Raw genomic sequence first — 18,465 nt, forward strand, 5'->3', positions numbered from 1 at the left:
CAATTCTTCACTTCACTTTCTTGATGGACTTGGTTCATCGACGCACTTGTAGCTTCATTTTCTTCACGATTTGAGTTGGAAAAAGTTTGCCCAACTTCAAATGGTTCACACCAATGGGAGTAGCCATGGTGTGGGCAACAGTAAAATAACCTTCCGGGATTCGAAATAGTTTCTGAAACCATGATTATTGTTTTCTTCCCACAGTCAAGACGCTTGCACTTCCCTTTTTTGTATTTTAACCCACTCATTTGAGTGGTGCTACTCGAAGAAGCCACGAATTAGAAACAAATGAGCCTATGTGTCATTTATGCTCATATTATGACTTGACTACTTCTGACAATAAGCAACGGCTATATTAGTTTGTAACGGTCATAAATTGAGTAAGTCATACCATCCTATCTCATAGATAATACCATGGGTAAATAAAATCAGTACATTTATACCGACAATGATAAACCATCAACCAACATAAGACATACCATCATATCCCATAGATAATACCATGCGTAAATCAAATCAGTACCTTTATACTGAAAATGATAAACCATCAAGCAACAACAAGCATACCATCATATCGCATATCTAATACCATGTGTAAATAAAAATAGTACCATTAGACTGAAAATGATAAACCATCAACCAACAATAGGCATACCATCCTATCTCATAACCAATACCATGTGTAAATAAAAATAGTACTATTAGACTGAAAATGATAAACCATCAATGAACAGAGTACATGATACATAGTACAAACTACAAATAGCAAAATCATAGTGCAAATTGAAACATAGTACGAAGTTCAAATCAACATAGTACAAATCACATAATAATAAAGTACAAACAGCCAGTTTTCATTCACTTCAATCACTTGAATAACATAATGGGCAATCATGTGTGCTCTCTTCCATCTTGTCCTCCCTGATGAAAAAAATAAAATTTACATTAGAAACAAAACTAGTTAGTTTAAATAACACAAATGCAGACAATATTTACATTAAAAAAAATTGCTAGTCAGATTGGTTGTGTGCAAGTACGACGATTATGTCCAGGCTTCCCACAACGAGTACACTTCAGTTTACGAGTTTGCACTTGTGAAGGAATTCTTTTTGTCTTTTTACGTCCCGGTCGAGTTCTCGAATCAGGTGCATTAACAAAGACATCGGGCGGAGCATTACACACATCGTACAAGTCAAAGTCCTCATCAAACGAGGGAATTGGGTTAATCGTGAATTGATATACCTGTTTGTACGTATCAATATGAAAGCATGGATCAACAAACTCATATACTGAGTATCCTTTTGACTCCAAACATGCACATGCATGTTTGCATGGAAGTTTCTCTAATTGCCATGCTTTACAAGAACAAGTCTTGTGCTGCAAGTCAACCTTATACGACTTGTCCTCATCATATACCTCAAAAGCGGTACTACTTGATCTACAATATTTGAAGGAACGAGAGGCCATATGATTGATTGTTAATCTCTTTAGAATTTTCTTGCACAATATGCCAGTCATTGCCAAACTTTTTCCTTGTCGTTTAACTAGCATCTCCATTATTTTGATCCGTATGTGATCAATCATGGATGGAACAGGCAAAGATCGGGCATCTTTAACCCAACCATTCCAATTTTCTGCCTGATTATTGTTCACGATTCCCCATATTTCTCCAGAAAAATAGGCATTGGCCCAATGATTTGGATCAGAATTCGAAATAAATGATGCCGCGAGAGGCATAGATTGCACTATACGAGAAATAGTTGCATCGAACTCCTGCCGAGTAGGGGCATATGCAGCATTATGTAAAACACTCGCCCAGTATAACTTGTTGTGCAATGGGTACTTCCTCATGACCTATATTATTTTGTAATAGTATGAAACATGTTATACAAAGGTATGAAACATGTTATACAAAAGTATGAAACATGTTATACAAATGTATGAAACATGTTATACAAAAGTATGAAACATGTTACACAAATGTATGAAACATGTTATACAAAAGTATGAAACATGTTATACAAAAGTATGACATGAGGGACAAATGGTACGTTCCAATTTGCATATTAAAGAGAATCAAAATACCTCCCCCCCCCCCACTTTGCCTCGATATCACTTTACCCCATTTTCTACTCCTAAATGTATCGATTTGCCCCTTGTACTTTGGCTCGATACCACTTTACCCCCTTTCACTTTCAATTGCATCGATTTGTTAAAATAAAAAATACAAATTAAGTCACTATTTGTTTCATTTTTCCAACATAACTCATCATGCAAACAGTACCTTACCGAGTATTTAAACAATTGTTTAGTTTATTTTAATATTTTATTAACTTGAACATATTTTTTTGTATGTTATAATGACAAATAATTTCTTTTTAAAGTAAAATTCATTATGGAGACCTGATTATGGAGTTTCAATATATTGGAAGTTTGACATACATTGGGTGAGATGTTTACCCCGATTTGATCTCCTATTTTGAGATACTTGATTTTAATTAAAAAAAATTAGGTATCTAGTTGCTAATGTGGTTTGGTTAGGATTGCTATATAAAATTAGCTCATGATAACAATTAGAGCTGAACATTTTAGTGAAGTTAAGAAAAAAAGAAGGGAGCAAGAATGAACTAATTTCAAATAAAAATAGAAAAAATAAAGGTTAAAAATAATACACATATAAGCTTTGAATACTTATACAATATGGTTAAACAGGTCGCCAAAAAAAGGCCACAAGAAAGTCAATAAGTAATGTCAATATAATTTATATGAAATACAAAAGGAAGGGTGTATTTGCAACATTTAGTAATTAAGGGGTGTGTTTGCGATACATCCCATAATTTAGGGGTGAAAAGTGAACTTTGTCCTTTTCTCAAAGAGCCCATTTTTTAAAACCGTTTTTGGCGTCTTTTAAATAGTTAGTTCCGGTATACTTCTTCGCCTGGTATTCTTCATAAGAAATATAGTGCATAACAATTTACAAGGTATTCTCTGAGGTCCGTCTTTTAACATTCTTTCAGCTTTTCTTGAATCTAGGTGATTATGATGAATGGTATACATAACATTCCGACGGATGAGGTTCAACTGTTTTCGGTGGATGGGGTTCAGCCGTTTCCGGCGGATGGGATTCACCCGTTTCCAGCGAATGGGGTTCAGCCGTTTCCGGCGGATGGGGTTCAGCCGTTTCCGGCAAATGGGGTTCAGTCGTTTCAGGCAAATGGGGTTCAGCCGTTTTCAGCGGATGTGGTTCAGCTATTTCCCGCGGATGGGGTTCAGCCGTTTCTGGTGAATGGGTTCAGCCATTCCCGGCGGATGGGGTTCAGCCGCTTCCCGCGGACGTGGTTCAGCCGTTTCCGGCGGATAGGGTTCAACCGTTTCAGGCAAATGTGGTTCAGCCTTTTCCGGCGGATCGAGTTCAGCGGTTTCCGGCAGATGGGGTTCAACCGTTTCAGGCGAATGTGGTTCAGCCGTTTCCGGCGGATGGGGTTCAGCCTAGACACGGCCATGGGCCGGTTCGGGCCGGTTCACGGTTCATTTTTTCCGGAACCGAAACCGGCCCGTACTACACACGGTTCGGCGGGTTAGGTCGGCCCGCCGGTTCACTCCAGTTCCGGGCCAGTTCTGGGTCGGCCCAAAAATTTATATATATATATATTTTTTTTTTTTGAAAATACTTGATCGATAAATAAATTAAAAGAATTACTTTCAAATATGAAAAAGACAAGAACATAAATAAAATGACTTGAACTTAAATTTTATAAGAAAAAATGGGGTGAGGATATTTATCGGAAAAAATGGGGGGGGAAATTTCAAAAAAGAGCAAATAACGGCCGGTTCAAGTTTTTTAAGCTTTTTTTGTTTTTTTTTAATATATATTTTTTTAATTTCGGGTGAACCGTCGGGCTGGCCCGGTGGTTCACGGTTCACCTATTTCAAGAACCGGGCCCGACCCGAGGGACACGGGCCGTTTCACGGTTTCGGGACCGGTTCACCAGTCAACGGGCCGGTTCACCAGTCAACGGGCCGGTTCGGGCCAAAAATCGGCCCATGACCGTGTCTAGTTCAGCCCTTTCCGACCCATTGGGCTCAGCCGTTTCTGGCGGATGGGGTTCAGCCGTTTCCGGCGGATGGGGCTCAGCGGTTCTTGTGAATCCCGACAATATCTTACAGTTAATTCGCAAGGAGATCGAGGATCTCGCTTGGTGTATTTCTGCAATCAACGAAAACGTAGTAGCGCTAGGGAATCAGCAGGCTGAGATTCTTGAATATCTTCACAATGGCCCGACTATCCTCAACCCTCAGTGGGGGCCGAACGCCTTCAACGCCGAGGAGGGGGGGCAACATGATGATGTCATCGCTGATGAGGGGGCATGATGATGTCAACGCTGAGGAGGGGAAGCATGATGATGTCATCGTTGATGGGAGCATGATGCTGTCAACGTCGATGAGGGGGGCAACACGATGATGTCATCGCGGATGAGGGGGGGCATGATGTTGTCTACGCCGAGGAGGGGCAGCACGATGATGTCATCGTTAAGGAGGAGGGACAGCACGGTGATGTCATTGTTGAGGAGGATGGGCACCACAATGCTGTCAACGCTGATGAGGCGGGGCAGCACGATGATGCTGTCAACGCTGAGGAAGAGGGGCAGCACGATGATGTCATCGCTGATGGGGGGTGCGGGGGGGGGGCAGAATCCAACTTACAATGATTGGGAATTCATTCTTTCTGAGATTCATCACCTCGTGCCCATTGTAGCCGCAGTTAATTTGGTTGTCACTGATCTTACGAAGAAACAAGCGGATTTTATCACCACAGTTGAAGGCCTAGTAGCAGATAGCTACACAACATAGTGTGTGTATAATATAGGCTGATTTTCGACTTGTCGTTTTTTTATACTCAAGCAGTTGTTTGATTGTTGCTGGTTATAGTTTTATATTCATTAGGTGGTTTGTACCAATTGATATTGATCTCTATTTTTTTTCTTGTTTTTTTTTTGGGTTTGAATAAATTCACTTGGCACTGATCTTTTCAAATCAATTCTATGCAATGTGCATCGATCGATACCTTGCCCGAAGAATGAATAGAGAAAATCGAGTCTCGGGATTTTGTCGATAATCAAAAAGAAAATCGAGTCTCGTCGAATTGATATTAAGTAGTTCAAAACATCGAAAGAAGAGCTAAAATGTAAAAAAAAAAAATTATTCAATCCAAAATAAAAATATATCTCGTAAGCTCGATACAGTTAGGGTTGTGATCTGCTGCTTGCTTGCTGCACTTATTCAAGCCGCATCTGTTGAAACTTTTGGATCATCATAGTACGCCCATCGCATGGTTGACCAACGGTTGTTGAATTCAGTATTTCGAAGCCTTCTGTTGTTGTTGTTGTTCCAGAATATTCCGCGGTGTTGTTAGGGCTGCGTTCTGCTGCTTGCTGTCGTAGCTTACGGAACTCTTGCTGCCGCAGCTTGCGGAACTTGTTGATCATCATTAGTGATACGGGCCACTTCGTCCGAAGTGAGTAAATGCGAAGAACGGATGCTCAATCCCCATTCTGCGCGAGGAACTAGTTCCGAACTCAACTTATCGGGGGTGTGATGAACCGTACCTTGGAGTAAGAACACTTGAGAGAGATACACAACGAAGTAGAAAGGAACCGAGTTGGTCCTTTAGAGGCCTCCAGAAGGCCCAATTGTAAGTTTGAGGCCCAATAAACCAATTAAGAGAAAAGAAACCCTAAAAATGGAAACCTTTGAGCCTAAGGCAAGTTCCTTAAAGCATCTATAAAAATGAAGTTATTCTTTCTAAAACAGGGACCCTGATGCAAACACACACACACACACACACTGAAATTGAATCTTACTCTTCGTTGACTTGATCGTTGGAGCTTTCCCGCCGGGAACTCTTTCCGGCGTTGCAGGTACCCTGGTTTTCGGTGCTCATTATCACGAAGAAGAAGATACATCCACACTCTGAGGAAGAAGAAGAAGCAAAAAAGACTAAATCAACTGGCGCCGTCTGTGGGAAACTAACTGATTCCTTGGTACGAAACCTCCGGGAAAAATAATATCTGCCCCCGGAGGACCGGATCTGAGCAAATGACGTAGAGAAAATGGAGCAAGGGGATACCACCATCCGAAATTTGCAAAATGAACTGGACATTGCAGCATGTTAAGAACCCCTCCCTAACTCACCACGAGCACAGATCGATAAGCCAGGTGGCAGCGTGATCACTCCCACCAAAGAAGGCCCTGCACCCCCCCTCTCCGATTATCACTCTTTCGAATTTATGCCAACAGAACATGCTCCCAAGAAGCTACATAAACCACCCACCCCACTCCATGTAAACGAACGCATGTACACCAAGAACGAGGTGGAAGCGATGATCGCCGAAACCATAAAGAGCCACCATTCCTAGCCACTCCCCCAGGAGAACAAATCAAAACGAGATTTCAAACATCACACGAATGAAGGGCGAGCTGAGAACGAATGCAACAGTTACTCGGCACGCGGAGAGGGGAAAAACCAAGATGTTCGAACTGAAGTTGATATCTTGCGGAGAGATATAAATGAGCTGAAGGCGTTATGAAACGAGTCTAAACGGGTTCCCGAAGCAATCAGTCCTTTCGCTAAACACATTGACGACGACCCCATGCCCCTGAACTATCGACCTATCTTATTCGAGTACAACGGTACCTCGGATCCCGCTGAACATTTAAGTCGGTTTAACAACACGACTTCCCTTCACCAACTCACCGAAGGAGTAAGATGTCGAGCCTTCGTCACTACCCTCGCTGGACCGGCTCAGGCTTGGTTCGGACTACTGCCACAGGGAAGCATACACTCTTTTGACCAATTTGCCAAGGCTTTCATGAATCAGTGCGCTAGCTCGAAGAAATGCAAAAAGACCTCGCTATCCTTGTTTAGTATCCAACAGAGAGAAAAGGAAAGCCTGCTGAATTACATTAAGCGTTTCACCTCGGCTACTCTAGAGGTCCCCACTATGAGTGACGAAGTGTTAATGACCTCACTATCCCAGGGATTGAGGGACGACGAGTTTTTTCAGGCCCTAGCGCTCGAACCATCACCTAATTTTGATAACCTCTTAGGTAGAGCATCTAGATTCATTAACTTGGAAGAAGCTCGGCAGCAAAAAATAGAGGAATCTCACCATGTCACGATACTAAAGCCGAATGAGACACGCAAAGGTAAGGAGGTCACATTACCTCGGAAAGATGGCATGCCGAGTCGGAGGATGGAAAAAATTAAAGGACCCCGCTACCAATCATACCAGCCTTTTACGGCTCCCCTATCTAGAATCATGTGCACCATCGAGAAAAGGCCCGACCTGCAATGGCCTCGGTTCGCTCGAGAAGAACCCCGTCGAAATCCCGCGTTAGGCAATTTTTGCCGTTTTCATAATGAATACGGTCACACCACTGACGAGTGCTCACGTTTGAAGGATGAGGTAGAAGGCCTTATCAGGGATAACAAAATAGGAGATTTCGTAAAACTAGATCCCCCTACGTGGACAGAAGCGAGAGGCTCAATTCGGAAATCCAGCTCGGGTTCCGCCCCCGCCCCCAGCACCAAAGAGAGGTTATATCCAAATAATATCCGGTGGACCCACATGAGGGGATACCCATCGAGCCAGAAGGCGTCACCTCGGTAATATTAAGAATGGGCATGAACTGTGTCAAATATCTGCGGCAGAATGCCATAAGTACCCTCTTATCTCGTTCGGACCAGAAGATGCTGTGGACCTTAATGATTTCCATTGTGATCCCCTCCTAATTACAATCAACGTAGTTGGGTACGACGTCGCTTGAGCATTTGTTGATACATGAAGCTCTGTTGATGTTCTTTCTTACGCCTGTTTCCAACAAATGGACCTTGACCTCCTGGTTTTCCCAGTCACTACCCCGATATACGGATTCACAGGAGGATCTTTCGTGCCGATTCGGCAGGTTAAGGTCCCAGTTACGATAGGCACCGCACCCCATATTTGGTCACAAACCGTTAACATCATAATTGTGGAAGGATCACCTACCTCGTATAACATTGTCATAGGGCGACCCATGATGCATATTTTCCGAGCTATTTCCTCAACTATATATCAGAAGCTCAAATTTCCTGTGAATCGGATCATAGGCGAAGTAAGAGGTGACCAAGCCCAATCAAAGTCTTGTTACGTCGAGGTCGTCAAGATGGCGGAAAAGGGACGACGTAGCTCCCTCATAAGCGAAGATCTCGGAGACGAGAAACGACCCCGAATCGATCCTGAAGAGAAAATTACGCATGTATAGCCAATGGATGAGTTGATGAAGATCGATCTGGTTCTGGGAGAATCTAATTAAACAGACAAAGATAAGTAGAGAGTTGGAGCCCGCCTTCCGAGAAAGGCTAGTCGCCTTTTTGAAATCTAACATAGATGTTTTTGCATGGCAACCCAGCGACTTAACCGGCATTGCGCCTCATATTGTGACACATAGGCTAAATCTCAAACCCGAGTGCAAATGGATAAAGCAAAAAATACGTCATTTAGGGATCGAGAAGGAAGAAATTATAGAACAAGAAGTTCGGCGGCTTCTGGATATTGGGCACATCCGAGAAATCCAATTCCCAACATGGTTATCTAATGCGGTTTTAGTGCAAAAAGCGAGTGGCAAATGGCGAATGTGGCAAATTGCCCTAAAGATGATTACTCCTTACCCCGTATTGATCAACTTGTTGATTCCACAGCCAGATGCGAACTCCTTAGTATGATGGATGCCTCACAAGGATACCATCAAATCCCCCTGGATCAGAGAGACCAACCCGCAGTCAGTTTTGTCACAACAACCGACACTTATTGTTATGTAGTGATGCCGTTTGGCTTAAAAAATGCAGGGGCCACCAATAAGAGGTTGATGGATAAAATGTTCAGACCTAATCTCGGACGGAATATAGAGGTATATGTGGACGACATGTTAGTAAAAAGCAAGAAACGTTCAACACATCTCGCTAACCTCGCCGAAACATTTGCCACACTTCATCTCTTCGGTATGAAGCTTAATCCAGAGAAGTGCGCGTTCGGGGTCAAGGCAGGGAAGTTTCTCGGGTACGTAATTACCCAAGAAGGTAATAAAGTGAATCAGGACAAGGTAGAAGCGGTCCTCCAGATGACTCATCCTAGGTCCATTAAAGAGGTGCAGTCTCTCACATGGAAGATCGTGGCATTAGCTCGTTTCGTCTCGCGTATGGCAGACAAAAGCTTACCTTTCTTCAAGGTTCTGAGAAAAATGGCACAGTTCGAATGGTCTGCCGAATGCCAACTCGCCTTTGAAGCATTGAAGGTGTCGTTGTCTCATTTGCCCGTCTTAAGCACGCCAGAACGGAGTGAAATACTTTTCGTGTATCTCTCTGTGGGGGATGAGGCCGTCAGTTCGGTCCTTTTCAAGGAAATAGATAATCGACAGTTGCCAGTTTATTATATCAGCAAGATACTGACGGGTGCAGAGACAAGGTATTCCGAGGTGGAGAAAATCGCTTACGCCCTGGTCCTCACCACACGGCGCCTTCGGCCGTACTTCCTCTCGCACACCATTGTAATTCGTACGAGTTTACCACTAAAATGATTTATTGGGAAAAATATATTTTTAGTCGGTTAACGGTTAATTCCTCTCCACGTCACATTTAACGGTTAGATAGGCGTCACGTGAGCCACACATGCTATTTATGTCGAAGTTCGCTGACGACGTTAACGGCAAAACATAAAATTGATCAAAAGTGACAAGTTCGAGGACATATTTCGTGGATCGAAATATTTAAGGACAAAAATCATTTCGGTGGTAAAGTTTAGGGACATAAAATGTAATTTTCCCCTTTTTATTCAACAAAATTAACATGTAGGTTAAGGAAAAAAATATAATTTCCTAGTTAACTTGTCACCTCCTACAAGATTAATCTTAGGATTTGTTTTTGTCTTTTGTTGAATTTTTTTCATGACTCGATAGATAATTTGATAAGCCAATGATTTTTTTTTTTCCATTTTTCAGAATACGGTTAACCAACATTTTAACTAATCGATTGCGGTAAATTGGATCGGATTTTGCCATTTTTTCTTCTGCAGTACCTCGACGTGACATGAGCGTGAAAGGAGTTTGGATGCCACCGATTTAATGAAATAGTAGCATTTAGTTGCGGGTCTTAACTTTTGTAGCGGATTTCAATAAGTACGAATCTTGTAAACCGGACATTTTTATTGTAGGATATAACAGTAGTAACCGAACGAGCCCTAAGTAAATCAGTTTATTTATGTACTTACTAATATTTTTAACGAGTTTTTCTATTTCTAAGCAGCATGACGATTACTTCGTTGCATTTCAACTTACGCTGCTGCAAGGTTCGTGCTAGAAAATACAAAAAATAAAGAGGAGTTTATTTTTGTTTATGATCTTATGATTAGAATAACAATTTACATATAATAATAGCACTCGGATTTCGAACGAACTTCGAGTTGGGAACCCACAGGCACATTGTCATGGATAGCTTGCAAGATCTTATTTCTGGTGATTAACTAAATAAATGGACTTTTTAATTGAAAGTGATTTTTTTACCTTGTTCTTTTGTGCCCATAAGGAACCAATCCTTATTGAAGTTGAAATTCTCACATTGCGGCTGCCAGGATTCGATCCTAGGACATTGTACCAATTTACCACCTTCGTAACCAGTTGAGCTATACCGATGCGGGCATAACCCGTCAATACTTCTTTTAATAGGGAGAAACCTAAACTATTTTGCACCATTTGAGAAAAACTCACTCCTAGTTCTAGCCACCTATTTTTTCAATTATATCCCTGCCCATCATCAACACTATCCGCCCATCAGCCCTATTTTTTTTTTAATTATTATTTTATTATTTAAAAAAAAATCATATTTTTTTTCATTTTTTAACTTTTTTTCTCTATCAGGTATATTGATCGACTATGAAGCTTATTACATCGACTATAATGAACCATAGTCGATTAATGAACCGACTACTAAAAATAACAAATCACAACTACAAAAATGCAAAGTCAACTATATTTTACAAAAACAAACAATATACAAACATTATAATTGATTTATACAATTGGAATCAATAAACAAAAAATCCAAAAAAAAATTAAAAATTGGAGTCAATGAAGCATATTAATCGACTATGATGAAACATCGTCGATTAAGGAACTGTTTACTAAAAATAACAAATCACAACTACAAAAAAATGCAAAATCAACTATATTTTACAAAAACAAAAAATATATAAACATTATAATTCTTTATAATACAATTGGAATCAATAAACAAAAAATCAAAAAAAAATTTAAAAATTGGAGTCGATTAACCTTAATCGACTATCATAGCATAGTCGATTAGCTTAATAGACTATTGAACATGTACATAGTCGATTAAGGTTCCAACCTGCGCGAATTTCTCTACACACACCGTCCTCCGTGTTGGTGGAAAACCTACACGCAAGTGCACGTATCGTACAAGTAATATAGTGGACCAAAAGTCCGAATATCGATCATAGAGCATATTTAACTATCTAATCATAGACGCTAAATCCTAGCAATTATTATCAAGCCCACCCTACACAGTCGAAAGAGGATTAATAAACTAAATTAACTAAACTAAATTAAGCAATTTAAAGCAATTTAAAAAGGCAAAAACAAGAAAGCAATTTAGAACGGAGATTTAATCAAAGTAAACAAGCCTATGATTTTATTCTTCCCCCTATGTGATTATTAATCCCCCAATTCCTTCAATTATGCAAGTAATTAACTCGGATTATTAACCTAAGATGCTAAATAATCATAACCTGCTTTCCGCGTGTATTACGATTCTAATACTCTAGATTCAATTATTGTATTCCTACGCAATTAATTCTAGAACACATCATTAAGCATAAATCTCGATAATGGCTACCTAAGAGATTAACTATATTCCTATGTTAATACCACAAAGACTCTTCTACCACAGTTCTAATTATTAACCTGATCTTCCGATTCATGCGATTAACAATAACATAAAAGCACACAAAGTGGCCAGTTTCAAGCACTTAATAAAACAAGTAGAAGAAATAATCCGGAATTAAAACTTGCATAAAATCATAGAATTGGGTTCATAAATCCCACATAGGGTCCACAATAAAATCCTAGAAATAAAAGAGTTAGCTACTCATGATTGAAGTAAAAACAAAATAATAATTCATGAAAAGATAAACTATGCTTGTAATCTTCGAATTCTTCGTCTTCGTTATTGCTTCGTTGCTCTTGAAATTGCGTAAAAGATTGATACTCAATTGTGTGCTTGGCTTGATCTTATATAGGGTGGAAAAACTTGGAGAATAAGGTAGTTTTCTTCTGCAATTTGAATCCCTTTACTGCGCATCTACGTCTTCTCATACGGCCGTCTGAGATTTAAGTGTATTTCTCAGCCGGCCGTCTGGGCTATAATTCTTCAGAATTTTGACTTCTTAACTTTTCGCCCATATTTTCTCCAAAGTTGCAGTTTTGACCCCCTATTTATCCAATTCTTCAATTTGTACCTAAAACACAATAAATCAACATTTTAAGCACCAATTATCAATAACACACCAAAAGCTCCAATAAAAAATGTACGATTAAGTGTAAAAATATGCAGTTAACACTTCCCCGATCCACCTAAAAACTCTAAATATGCCTCCCCATTGTCACCACACCGCCGCCACACCACATTATTCAACCAATCCCTAACAAGAATAAAATAACTAAAATAAACAGAGAAAAAACCCATAAAAAATATTCAATAAATATAATTAAAAGTACTTCAAATGTTCATAGAAATAAAAACAAAAATAAAAAAAATAAAACCAGCGTCTAATCAAAATACCTTACCCTATGGTTCATCTGATATTGAAAAATATTCTCCGGCCCACCGTCGTGATTCTCCCTTACGGTGAACGGCACCACCGGCGGCACAACCACCCCAACGACCTCGGGTTGGCGTCCACCATACCTCGCTCTGCAGCGGGAGGCGGCGGTAAACACTCTTCCACTACCACCACCGTCGGTCGCCATCAAACATTCTTCTAGAATCGCTGTCTGATCTCTTTCTCCGATGACGTCTTGCTTTTCCTCCGAATTTCAGTCGAGAAGAGAAGAGAGAAGAAAGAAAATGAGAAGATGAGAAAAGGATAAGAGAGAAACGGCAAATGAAATGAGTTAGGGTTTAGCAACGTGAAAATGAGATTTAATATCAATAAGGGTGATTTGGAAATTATTAAAATAGCATTTTGGTGGAATATTAGATAAGGAGATTTTCTCTAAGTATTTTTGGAAGGGGTATTTTCTTAACCTACATTTCCTATATTGGGGGTTTCTTGCTAATTTTCCTTGTTTACTAAATAAAATGATTTGCAGGCTACAGAAACAAGAGAGAGGATATTTCAGGGGAGAATTCCAGAACAAATAGAGCTCACTTGATTGTTTCTTTTTCTTTTTCTTTTTCTTTTTTTAACTGAAATTTGGAATTTAAAGTGACAAATATAATATCTCAAGAGGATCTTTGTATTATGAGATACTATAAGGAAAAAATAATATGGAAATCAAGTTTTTGAAAGAGGTGGCGCCAAAGGGAGATAGATATATATGACAGAAAGAATAGAGAGCACAAATAAGTTAGATGCAAATTTGATATGCATTTTCATCATCTGTGCTCTCTATCTTCTGTCACCAACACTCCTCCCTGCCTCCATCTCTCTCTCTCTCTCTCTCTCTCTCTCTCTCTCTCTCTCTCTCTCTCTCTCTCTCTCTCTCTCTCTCTCTCTCTCTCTCTCCACATACATGTTATATATTTAAGATCTTAAAAATAGTAAATGTAACTCATCAGCTTATTATCCAGACACTTCAAACAATAATTCTAAAAATATGACGTAACAACTTATAAGTTGATCTTAAAATAGTTTATCGGATGTAATATATATATACAAGAGCTTATCAATTGTTTAAAATAAATTTAGCCGAGCGGATTCCAAATAAACTCTCTGAATTTTGTATCATAAATTTAAACTTGAAATCTATTTTTCTTTTCCATCCAAACACAACCGTATATATATGATAATTTGATTTCTTTTTCACCGAAACGACATGCACTCTAAGAACAAAAATACTACTTCGATTATTGATTCTAGAATTAAGGACATAATTTTGTTTCTATTTTGCAAATTAATTAACACCTTAATTTCAAGGGACAAATATATGTAATTAATTAATTAAACTTCAAGAGGATATTTGAATGAGAACTAATAAGCAAAAAATAAAATAAAAAAGTCGAGTTTCGAAAGAGGTGGCGCCAAAGGAAGATAGATACATGACAGAAAGAATAGAGAGCACGAATAATCGAGATGCGAAATTGGATATGCATTTTCATCGATCATCTGTGCTCTCTATCTTCTGTCAACAACACTCCCCCCTGCCTCCACCTCTCACATGCACATAAATATTACATACATATACATATACATATACATATATAATATATATATATAGTATACATACACACATACATACAAAAGAACAGAGAGAAGGAAAATTGAGATACGTACACAAACACGAATTTGGGCTTTCGGCTGTACCTTCGGATACAAGAAATTTAATGAATAGTGTGTGTTGAATTCATGCAACACACACACAAATATATATATATATATATATATATATATATATATATATATATATATATATATATATATATATATATATATATATATATATATATATATATATATATATATATATATGTATATATATATACACACACACATATATGTAGAGCAGAAAAGAAGAAAGATTGGAGCACTAGATAGAAGTGTTTGGCTGTGAGTTTGTATAGTTCCAAGCACCTCTATTTATAGTGCTAGGAACTATACAAATGTCTGCTTCTTATATTCTTAATTACACTCAAAAGATTCTTTTCACACGTGCATGTATCCACAATCAAGCCCTGACTATTGGGGGGAAAAAAAAAAGCTGCAATTTATTCATGACTTTTATTAATTAGCATTTAGAAAATAATAATATGGTATTCTATATTGGGTGCGTAACGGATTAGATTTATTATAATATTTGAAATCTGCATATGCATGCAAGATAAAAAGTTTGATATTCCCAGCAGTAGAATTTAGAATAAGAACATTACAATTTACACACACACACATACACACATATATATATATATATATATATATATATATATATATATATATATATATATATATATATATATATATATATAATATTAATGTGCAGGAAAAAGAATATTTCAACTTTTCTTTTTACGAAGTTCTAAGCTTCTAATTGGAAACAATGTACAGCTGTGTAGCATGGACACGGAAACGGCTATACAGGGAAACGGATAATTAATGACAAACGGCATGTCCCAAAAATGGAGATACTGGAGCTTGGGGGAAACATGTAAATATTAAAAATATAGGGGTATTTTTATGAATATGCTATTTAAACATAGGGTAAATTACACCCACACCCTCAGGTATGATGAAATAACTTTAAGGTCCCTGTGGTATTGGTAATTACACTCACCCCTGAAACATAGTTAGAAACTCTAATGAGATAATGCATTAGATGCGTTATTCCGATAGAGTTCTAACAGACTATTAGTTTCATGAAATGGTAGAGACAACATAGTGCTATGGGTGATTTAAGAAATGTTGGGGGAGCTATGTCACCCTTGTCTCCACCACTTACTGAAAGTAATAGTCCGTTAGAACTTTATTGGAACAATGTATCTAATGCATTATCACATTAGAGTTTCTAACTATATTTCAGGGGGTGAGTGTAATTACCAATACCACAGGGACCTTAAAGTTATTTCATTATACCTGAGGGGTGTGTGTGTAATTTACCCTTAAACATATTTAAGTTTTTATTTATATATAATTTTCTTTTTATATATTTTCATACGTGCATATTCAAAATAAATTTTGCAATCAACTATATATCTATATACAATTGATCATTAAATCATGTAAATAATTAGGTAGACAACAAAAATATTTGAAAATTTGCTATTCAAATATGTGTCTAACTTTTTAGAAATTGTAAAATGGTCCATAACGTGTCCGACAGGTGTCCTTGAGTATCAAACACGAAACGTGTCCAAAACGCGAAAACATTAAGAAATTGAAGTTTCCGTACTACATAGATATATATACCGTATATTTTGTATTTTTATTATTGCCGCAGTCTAATTGGAAATACATAACGAGAAATTGGCTGTAAGTCCCTAGCTAGCAATGAACCCTAATTAGCTCCAAGGAAGACATTTAATTAATTAGTTACAAGTACCCCTTGCTTTATCACTTAATAACCTTTTTTTATAGGTTTATTTTACCCAAATAAATCTACAATTAACCTTTATGCTTTGTAATTTGTGAGATTAAATATTTGTCTCTTCGTAGAGTTTTTTTTTTTTGGGTACCAGATTATTTCTCATTTCAGATTTTCTTGTTATTTTCAATTTTACCACTTTCTTACTCTTAATTAATTAGTTGTGAAATAATCCAAAAGGATATATGGATATTTTAGTAATTATATATATTTTTGTTATAATATATGGATATTTATTGATTTTTTTAATATGTGTACAATAACCCAAAAGGACATTTAAATTGGAAAGGAGGGCGTATAATAAAGTCAATGCAAGGTAGTTTTATCACAACTCTCTCGTTCACACCTTGCTTAGCATCGATTCAAATTGCACTGAAAAGTCAAAGGTTGGAGTTACAAATTTCATTTTTAACTTTAAAAGAACGGCCTCAAAATAAAGTGAGAGGCTTTAGTTTTTTTATTTAAAGGGTCTATTAGATATAACCCCTTAGACATTCAAATAATAGGGGTAGACCCAAACTTAAATTTGACATTTTGATAAAAACCCAAACTTTTCTAAATTACATAAGTACCCTCAATCAAATCCCACAAATCCCGTTACTTTACCTTTTGAAATAATATCAAATCCCTCCCTATTTTCCCGTTAAAACACTATCCCCACAAACCCACTACCAAAAATCTTCAAACCTCCCAAAACCAGAAATTTATACGGCGTGGATCGACGATTTTTTGCACTCCGACCAAGCCGCCGTAGGTACGTCGTCGCCACTCGCTGAATCGCTATCATCAATCAATATGTTGATATGTTTTGGCTAAATCGACCGCCGCCACCTCCGTCACCGTTGTCGCCGGTGGCCAACGACGATAACAACGATATTGGCCATAAGCAACACCTCCACCACCGCCTAGTCCTCCACCACCACCACATCCGACCACCTCCACCTCCAAGACCGCCAAAAACGACCAAGACCTCCGCCGCTCCCGCCTCCAAGGTCGTAACAATCAATTTAGGAGTGATATCGTCGTTGGCCGCCGTCGCCGCCGCCGTCACTGCTCCAATCTAGGGTTACTCAAATCTAGGATTACTCAAATCTAGGGTTTTGATAATTCTTCGGCCCATAGTTGATTAACGAGATGCATAGTCGAATTACATCTGTATTAATAGACTATCCCATATCATTTAATAGACTATCCCACTGATATAATTTGACTATGGATCTCGTTAATCGACTATGGGCCGAAGAATTATCAAAACCCTAGATTTGAGAAGTGACGGCGGCGGATTTGTGTTTTAAAATTAATAGACTATCTCATATCATTTAATAGACTATCCCATATATCTAATTCGACTATGGGTTTAGTTATTTGACTATTGGGCCGAAGAATCAACAAAATCCTAGATCTGATAAGTGATGGCGGCGGATTTGTGTTTTAATATTGTTAGACTACCCCATATCATGTAATAGACTATCTCATTGATCTAATTCGACTATGGATCTCGTTAATCAACTATGGATCCCGTATTATTCAACCACATAGTATATTAATAATTTCAATATAGTACATTAATCTACTATGATAGTATATTACGGTTAGTAGTGATATGAAATTGTGTTACAAACAATATACCACTGAAATGACAAGAACATTGAGAACAAAACCAACGTAAAGTAATTCCAACATAACCAATAAAATAGTACATTAATAATCTCATAATTTCAATCTAGGGTTTTGATAAAATACTTAAAACACATCATAACACAATCAAACCAATATGTCGAGTTAAAAAACTCTAGTACATTAATAATCTCATAATAGTATAATAAAATGATAATGGTAGTATCATACGGTATTCATAATAGTATACTGTTGTATTACAACGGTTTAACACTTAACCGAAGTTACCGAGCCATTACATCGTAAACACGACATTCATTAAACATATCAAATCGTAGGGTGGTTTGGAAAATAACAACCATCGGAATCATTTGAATTCATTTAGTTTATGTCCTCGTCGCTATCATCAGGAATGCAGTCGACTTCTTCTTCGAACAACTG

General features: G+C 38.1%; 1 protein-coding gene across 1 annotated transcript; it reads right to left on the reverse strand.

The window, feature by feature from the left end:
- Positions 1 to 701: 701 nt before the first annotated feature.
- Positions 702 to 1,851, reverse strand: LOC105970531 (uncharacterized). Its single transcript, XM_088826806.1, has 3 exons — positions 1,071 to 1,851; positions 846 to 921; positions 702 to 756 (listed from the first exon to the last, which is right to left on the reverse strand). The coding sequence occupies exons 1-3, from the start codon at positions 1,849 to 1,851 to the stop codon at positions 702 to 704; spliced, it is 912 nt and encodes a 303-aa protein (XP_088682932.1).
- Positions 1,852 to 18,465: the final 16,614 nt, after the last annotated feature.

This window comes from Erythranthe guttata, chromosome 12, assembly GCF_056151865.1.
Source record: "Erythranthe guttata isolate IM_541 chromosome 12, IM_541, whole genome shotgun sequence".
Lineage (NCBI taxonomy): Eukaryota > Viridiplantae > Streptophyta > Magnoliopsida > Lamiales > Phrymaceae > Erythranthe > Erythranthe guttata.